At 38.1% G+C, this 8,555-nt stretch overlaps 1 protein-coding gene across 1 annotated transcript; it reads left to right on the top strand.

Annotated features, from left to right (window-relative positions):
* Window positions 1-687: 687 nt before the first annotated feature.
* Window positions 688-5,688, top strand: LOC120049420 (fish-egg lectin-like). The gene is made up of 5 exons (XM_038995688.1): window positions 688-742; window positions 858-1,091; window positions 1,268-1,485; window positions 1,619-1,737; window positions 5,470-5,688. The coding sequence occupies exons 1-5, from the start codon at window positions 688-690 to the stop codon at window positions 5,609-5,611; spliced, it is 768 nt and encodes a 255-aa protein (XP_038851616.1). The 3' UTR covers window positions 5,612-5,688.
* Window positions 5,689-8,555: the final 2,867 nt, after the last annotated feature.

Here is an 8,555-nt window from a genome sequence, read left to right as displayed (position 1 = left end):
GAGGGGTGGCCAGTCCTCTTCTGGCTGTGCTGGCTGGAGATTATAACAGAACATGGCCAAGATGTTCAAATGTTCATAAATGACAAGCATGGTCAAATAATAATAATCACAGTAGTTGTCGAGGGTGCAACAGGTCAGCACCTCAGGAGCAAATGTCAGTTGGCTTTTCATAGCCGATCATTGAGAGTGTCTCTACCACTCCTGCTGTCTCTAGAGAGTTGAAAACATTGGGTCTGGGACAGGTAGCATGTCCGGTGAAAAGGTAAGGGTTCCATAGCCGCAGGCAGAACAGTTGAAACTGGAGCAGCAGCACGGCCAGGTGGACTGGGGACAGCAAGGAGTCATTATGCTAGGTAGTCCTGAGGCATGGTCCTAGGGAGAGAAAGAAAGAAACAGGGAAGTCGTTATAGGCACTGTATTTCAAAATGTAAACATGGCAAATGCATATTACAATGTAAACACAGAAAACATGAGAAGAACAAAGGAATGATCTTTGTCATCAGGTGACTTTAACACAACCTTTCTCTCTCCCGGACACCGGACACCATCAAGTCTTCGTTTAACAGGTGGAACAGGAAGCCATCATTGGTGAAAGGTATGTGCATGGCTATAAAAGTGCAGTCTTGCAAGGTGACAATTGAAGTCTGGTGTACAACCAAACTTATACTGTAGATCTACAGAGACATCATGAGAGTCACTGCAGCCGTCCTACTGGTCCTCTGTCTCCTGGCCGTCAGTCATGGTAAGTTACCATCATCTGAAACATGCTTGCTCAACTTGGAGTTGATGAAGTTTGCTCCATAATGTCATCCTCCTTTTTCTTGGTGTACTCTACTCATATGTCTTTGTCTCCATAGCATGGGACTGTCAGGAGGTAGTAAACATCAAGAATCTGATGCAGATCGATGCAGGACTGGGGCAAGTGGTTGCTACGGACACAAGTCAAGTCCCCTACTACCTGGTAGGTGATAAATGGATCCGCCTGCCTGGTTCCCTGAAGCATATCACTGTAGGATCAGCAGGGATCTGGGGTGTCAACAAGGCAGACTCAATCTACAAGTATGTGGCCGGTAACTGGGTGCAAGCTGCAGGTAAGTGGAGAGCATTACTCAATATTTTTCCAGACGACACCTTCTTTTTAGCTTTCCTGATACCATCAGGCTGTTGATTTTTTTTAAATTGTAATTTGTAGGTCATTTGGCAGTACTCACAGATATGTGCTCCTTGTTTGCTTGTCCGTCCGTCTGTCTGTCTTTGTGGTCTTCAGGCCTTCTGAAACAGTTGGATGCTGGAGGTGAACAGTTTATTGTGGGGGCTAACATGGCCGATACTCCATTCTGTCTGACACGTAGTGCCACAGTTGGCTACAAGGGACCTGACTCACCCCTTCCATGGACAGGATTGCCAGGAGCTGTGACGTACTACAGTTGTGGACCCTTTGGGTGCTGGGCAGTCAACAAGAATGATGATATTTTCTTAATGAGTGTAAGATCTGGGAAAGAGTGTGAGAGCTGGAGTAGAGTAGTAGAGGATGGAGAGTGTCAGTTATTCTAAAACTGTTTCATATTATAACTGTTCAAATGGTCCTAAAACCCTGATTGAATCTGTTTGTTTCCAGCTGAATCAAGACTGCCAGAACAACGGGTGGAGTCACATTGACGGCAAGCTTTCCATGATTGAGGTGGCAACTGATGGTAGTGTCTTTGGGGTCAACTCTGCAGGCCAAGTTTCTACCAGGTAAGGTTGCTACTGAACTATGTGTATGGTTCCACCCTTTCCCCCTCAACATTATTAACTTGAAAATGACTTGTAGTGATAACTTGTAATAATAATGATATACCTTTATTAATAACTCTGGTCCTTACAGTACATGCTTTGTGAAGCGCTTTACACAAAAATTAAAAACAGATGCATAAATAAAATCTGGTAAATAGAAATCAGAACTAAACTTATAAGACTTATAAAGAAATGTGTACAGTAAAATTAGCAAAGGTTGGGTATCCTTTAAAGCTATAGTTTGGGATTGAAAAAAACAACTTGGCCATCCCACCACTTGTTTTGTAGCTAGAGAAATGTAACCACTCTCAAATTAATACATGGGGCTACAGATTGAATCAATATGGATCCATGAGAAAAATGTTTTTTTTAAACTACACATTTTTTTGGAATAACATTGTTTAGAAACAATTGAATTAAAGCTTACATTTCGGCTTCTGATGCGGTTGTGTTATGCTCAAGAGTCATAAGTAAAAAAAAAAAAATTTTAAGGGGTGGATCAGCTTAATATTGAGGAAAGAATGTTGCTTCCATCAAAGTAATTGTCTGCATCATTTCCAATCCCCCATATATTTTTGCGGTAAATATATATATCCATACACGCATGCATACATATACACATATATACATACACATACCTATATAGACATACATACTTTTAAAAATAATATACCTTTATTATTATTCCCCGCAAACCCTACCACCGATCCCCCAATTGGAGTAAACTAATATTTATACATCTTATACACATTTTACAGACACAGTCTATTTTACAATAGTAATTTTTGTTTGTTTTTAGTCCTTCCTCTATTTCTGATGTCCATCCAGTTTGATTTCTATTCTATTTGTAACTGTGCTATTTCACAAAAGTTCTGAACCTATATACATTTTACAGACCCCAAAGGTTTTACATGGTTTATGTTGTTATTAGTCCCACACTTCAGCTCCATTCAACCTCTCCCATCTATCTCTCAACATCATCCGTTTTGGATTTCTATTTGCAATATATTTTAACTGTGCTGTGATGCTTCACAAAATAATTGAACCTTTCTATTCTCATAGCTTCTACAGATTGTAAATTAAAAATAAACATTTTTGCTAAAATAATTATTATATTATTGATTGATTGACTATGGCTTTTCAAATCCCCCAGTATTGCTATCTGCATCGTTAGTTCTAGGCAAATGTTGCAATTCTTCAGCCATTCCTGGACCTGTGACCAAAAGCGAGCTACATATGGACAATACCAAAATAAATGATCTAATGACTCTGCCTCCTCACAGCAGAATCTGCAGAGCTGTGAAGATTGTATCCCCCATATATATAACATTCTATTAGTTGCAAGAATTTTGTATAGTAATTTAAATTGAAAAATTTGAAGTTTTGAATCCGGCGTTGTTTTGCGTATCAATTCATAAACCATGTGCTATGGAATGTTTTTTGGTCCTTAAATTAAATTGGTATATGTTTTTATTTATCACACTTTTCTTTAACCATTTATGTTCTTTAATACAGGGCCGACATACAAGTTCCTTGCTTTTTTCCCCTTCTACTTGCCTCTTCCATTTTTGTGGTAATGCTGCAATTAATTGGTTGTAATTTTGGGTAGAGCAGACATTTCCATATGTCTGTGTTAGCTGCATGTGTGACATAACTCCACCAGTCCTATTTATGATATCATTCACAAATACAGTTGTTTTTTATCAATTAGTATATTTGAATTTAACCACAATATTTGTTGTATTATTTGTTCTGTCTTTTCAGGTGGATTAAACTGAAATTGCAACCAACTTTCTAAGGCTTGTTTAAAAAATAAAGATATTTTGGAGATAATTTCCTTTTCAAACAACCGAAAGTGGGTAGGTGTAATATGAATAAAGGGAAAAAGGCCCTTCTTGAACATAGGATGAGACATTCGTACCAATTTACTAGAGAACCAGTTTGGATTTAAGTATAACTTTTGTATGACTGATGCCTTTAGTGAGAGGTCTAATGTTTTAATATTTAATAATTTCTGCCCTCCAAATTCATATTCTTTATATAAATAGGCCCTTTTAATTTTATCTGGCTTGCTGTTCCAAATATAATTGAATATTTTATGTTCATATCATTTAAAAAGCAGGTCACTAGGTGTAGGCAAAACCATAAGCAAATAGGTAAACTGTGATATGACTAAAGAGTTAATCAGGGGGATTTTTCCACAAATAGACAGGTATTTTCCTTTCCATGGTAGCAAGATCTTATCTATTTTTGCTTACTTTCTATAAAAATGTATTGGAGTGAGATCATTTCTTTCTTTTGGAATTGGTATACCGAGTATGTCCACATTTCCGTCAGACCATTTTATTGGTAAACTACATGGAAATGTAAAATTTGCATTTTTTAGTGATCAAATATGTAATATAGTACACTTATCATAATTTGGTTTTAATCCAGAGAGAATAGCAAAAGTATCTAGATCCTCTGAGGCCGTGGAGAGACTCTAATTGTGGTTTTAAAAGAAAACATGAATCATCAGCGTACAATGACACCTTAGTTTTTAAGCCACGGATTTCTAATCCCTTAATATTATTGTTTGATCTAATCTTAACAGCTAACATTTCGATGGCAATAATAAATAGATATGCCGATAGTAGACAACCTTGTTTTACTCCTCTAGATAGTTTAAAACTTTCTGAGATGTAGCCATTATTTACCATTTTGCACCTAGGGTTACTATACATAACTTTAACCCATTTTATAAGAGACGCCCCAAAATTGAAATATTCTAGGCATTTATATATAAACTCCAGTCGTACTTTATCCAAAGCCTACTCAAAATCAGTTATGAAAACCAGGCCTGGTGTCCCCGATATTTCATAGTATTCTATTGTTTCCAGTACTTGTCTTATATTATCTCCAATGTATCGTCCATGTAAAAAAACCTGTCTGATTAGGATGAATAATATCTGACAATACTTTTTTAATTCTATGCGCCAAGCATTTTACTAGGACTTTTGCATCACAACACTGAAGTGTAAGATGTCTCCAATTTTTTTAATGGACTGGATCTTTATATATACCACTTGGGTCCTGTTTCAGTAATAATGATATCAGACCTTCTTGTTGCGTGTCTGATAATCTACCATTTATATAGGAGTGGTTAAAACATGCTAATAATGGTCCTTTGAGTATATAAAAAAAATGGTATACTTCCACTGGTATGCCATCCAGCCCTGGAGTTTTCCCATCCTTAAAGGCCCCAATTGCATCAAGCAATTCCTCCTCTGTAATTTGGCCTTCACACGAGTCTTTCTGAATAGATGTTAATTTTACATTATTATTAGGAAAAAAATCCATACAATTAATTTCAGTTAGTGGAGATGGAGGAGCCTGAAACGAAAACATATTCTTAAAGTACTTTACTTCCTCTTTCAAAATATCATTTGGTGAATCATGCGTGACTCCATCATTTGTAACAAGTTTTAATAAAACATTTTGGTAGCATTTCTATATTGAAGATTGAAAAAGAATTTGGTGCATTTTTCCCCATATTCCATCCAGTTCGCTTTATTTTTATAATATATTACACTGGATCTTTCTTGAAGAGTCATAAGTTATATTCTTAAAAATTCAATAGCTATATTCAATTATTGAAGTCCAAAAATGTTTTATAAACTTTGAACGCAAACCCCACCCCTTTCTTCAACACAGAGACGGCATCACAGCCAGTAAACCAGAGGGCACTGGATGGAGCAATATCCCAATGTCCATGCGCATGAGCCACGTGACCTACGACCTGGGCCGTCTTTGGGTCATCTCCAAGTCTGGCGTCACCATGGTGTGCACACCTTAGCCTCTCCTCTGCATCTGATGGCTGTTCGGGATCTGTCTAAAGATCACTTGCTAACTCATTGATGTCTCTTTCTGGAACAGTCTTCTGCTTGAGAATGCCCAACATTAGTTCATAAGAATCCTTCATTCTAAAACCTACTACTCTAACTATACTGTTCAGTACTTTATCTCTGTCAATAGTAATCACTGATCTTAATGATCTTGCTCACCAGCCACATGGGTTTTGCTGTGCTTCAGAGGTCATTCATAGAGATGGATGGAATCCTTTTCAATGCTTATTATCTCATTATATAATAATTTCCCGCTAAAATAAAGCATTCAGTTTGAAGCTATTGTAATTTCGGTGTTTCTTTGTTTTCATATTGACCAGGGGGATGTTAGTTTGCTCTGCCAGTGGTGATTTTAGCATGTACATCTTGGTGGGGCAAACAGATCAAATTGTTTTAGATACATTCTGTCACAACTCCTACCGAAGGTGGCTCCCCTTCCTGTTCGGGTAGTGCTCGGCGGTCGTCGTCACCGGCCTACTAGCTGCCACCGATCCCTTTTTCCCTTGTCTGTTGGTTTGGTCTGATTTGTTTCACCTGTTTCTTGTTTAGACTTTTAGTTTGGCTATTTAAGTCAGTAGGCCCGCCTGCTCTTCGTGAGGGCTTGTTTATTCCCACTTTGTATGTGTGGTAGTGCAATCTTGGTTTGGTTCCTGTTTTGGGCATGTGTTTTATGACGCTCAGTTTCGTTGTATATACTATTTTGCCCGGTGCTGATTAAAGCGCTATTCAGAACTTTCTGCCTCCTGCACCTGACTCCGCACCCACTACGCCTAAGGTTGTTACACATTCCAGCAAAGCCACTACACAACATTAAACCAGTGGTGGAAAAAGTAATCAATTGTCATACTTGAGTAAAAGTCAAGATACCTTAATAGAAAATGACTCAAGTAAAAGTGAACGTCACCAAGTAAAATACTACTTGATTAAAAGTCAAAAATTATTTTGCTTGAAATATACTTAAGTATTAAAAGTAAATGGAATTGCTAAAAATGTACATAAGTATCAAAAGTAAAAGTACAAGTAAAAATTCCTTATTTTAAGCAAACCAGACGGCACAATAAAACATTTTACGGATCGCAAGGGGCACACTAACACTCAGAGAACATTTACAAACAATGCATGTGTGTTTAGTGAGTCCACCAGTTCAGAGGCGGTAGGGATGACCAGGGATGTTCTCTGATAAGGGTGTGAATCGGACAATTTACTTTTGGGGGTCAGGGAAAATGTATGGGGTAAAAAGTACATTATTTTCTTTAGGAATGTAGTGAAGTAAAAGTACAAGGTGGCAAAAATATAAATAGTAAAGTAAAGTACAGATACCAAAAAATTACTTAAGTCTGTCACCCTTATACTTCAATTAATAGATTGTTTAATGCAGTGGTGTAAAGTACTTAAGTAAAAATACTTTACACCACTGCATTAAACAATCCATTAATTGAAGTATAAGGGTGACAGACGGTGCCCACAAACTAGGGCCTACATAAAGCTATCCAGAAAGCAGAGCTTTCCTTTCAGCACCATGGAGGGAATCCTTACCACCACTACACCTGACTATCAGCGGAGCCTGGCAACCTGGTCTCAGAGTATTCCGTATTATTCTGTACGTAAATCCGGAACCACTATTTAGTATGATAAGTTACATTTCGTATGGGATGTATTCATTTGTCCATTACCATTTTCATACGATATGTTACGAATTATAATTTGTATTATATGTTACGAATTTGCAAAGTGTACAATATGTTAGAAATTCTGGTTAGGTGGCTAACGTTAGCTAGCTGGCTAATGTTAGCTAGCCTAGGTTAGGGATTAAGTTTAGGAGTTAGGTTAAAGGCTTAAGGTTAGGGGAAGGGTTAGCTAAAAGGTTTAAGGTTAGGGGAAGGGTTAGCTAACATGTTAAGTAGTTGCAAAATACCTAATAAATAGTAAGTAGTTGAAGTTGCTAATTAGCTAAATTGCTCAAGCTAGCCGTGATGAGATTCAAACGCGTTATACGCCCACCCATCCACCCGACTTAAGTAATCATATGTCATACCAAACCTAACATATCATACTAATTTGAGTGTCCCAGATTTACGTTTATGAGACCAGGCTGAGCCTCGCCTGGCAGCGATACAGTTAATTTGGCCTAATATACTACATTTTATAAAAACATAGCTGATGTGGTTGACTTGCTTAAATAAATATGGTTTCTACGGAATCCTTGTGGATTTGTGTAACTCGATAAGAATCACATTCTGCTTCAATAATAGTGAATGCCGACATGAGTTTAGACTTTTGAACCATACACAAACATTATTACATTTATGTTCAGTAAATTCATAATGTTTGTTCTGATCATTACCAAACGAGCTGCGATGAGGTAGGCCTATTCCTTTAGTACTTTCAAAATGGACACCGACAGAAATTCAGATGTTAGTTGAGATAAATTCAGCAATGTGTTGAGGCCTTAACTTTACTCTTCTTTAAATCTCCACAGACACACACAGAGAGAGAGAGAGAGAGAGAGAGAGTGAGAGACACAGAGAGAGAGAGAGAGACACAGAGGGAGAGAGAGAGTGAGAGACACAGAGAGAGAGAGAGAGTGAGAGACACAGAGAGAGAGAGAGAGACAGAGGGAGAGAGAGAGTGAGAGACACAGAGAGAGAGAGAGAGAGAGAGAGAGAGAGAGAGAGAGAGAGAGTGAGAGAGACACACACAGAGAGAGAGAGAGAGAGAGTGAGAGAGAGACACACACAGAGAGAGAGACAGACAGAGAGAGAGAGAGACCACACAGAGAGAGAGAGAGAGAGAGAGACACACACACACACAGAGACAGAGAGAGAGAGACACACAGCGAGAGAGAGAGACACAGAGAGAGAGAGAGAGAGACACACACACACAGAGAGAGAGAGA

The sequence above is a fragment of the Salvelinus namaycush genome, chromosome 6, assembly GCF_016432855.1.
Source record: "Salvelinus namaycush isolate Seneca chromosome 6, SaNama_1.0, whole genome shotgun sequence".
Lineage (NCBI taxonomy): Eukaryota > Metazoa > Chordata > Actinopteri > Salmoniformes > Salmonidae > Salvelinus > Salvelinus namaycush.
Note: the sequence above shows the minus strand (reverse complement) of the source record. Positions and strands in the feature narration are given on the sequence as shown.

Excerpts from the sequence above, each read along its gene's own strand:
- LOC120049420 (XM_038995688.1), top strand. The coding sequence starts at position 688 with ATGAGAGTCACTGCAGCCGTCCTACTGGTCCTCTGTCTCCTGGCCGTC. Across the intron at positions 743-857 it reads TCTCCTGGCCGTCAGTCATG|CATGGGACTGTCAGGAGGTA; the intron begins GTAAGTTACCAT and ends TTGTCTCCATAG. Across the intron at positions 1,486-1,618 it reads ATGATATTTTCTTAATGAGT|CTGAATCAAGACTGCCAGAA; the intron begins GTAAGATCTGGG and ends GTTTGTTTCCAG.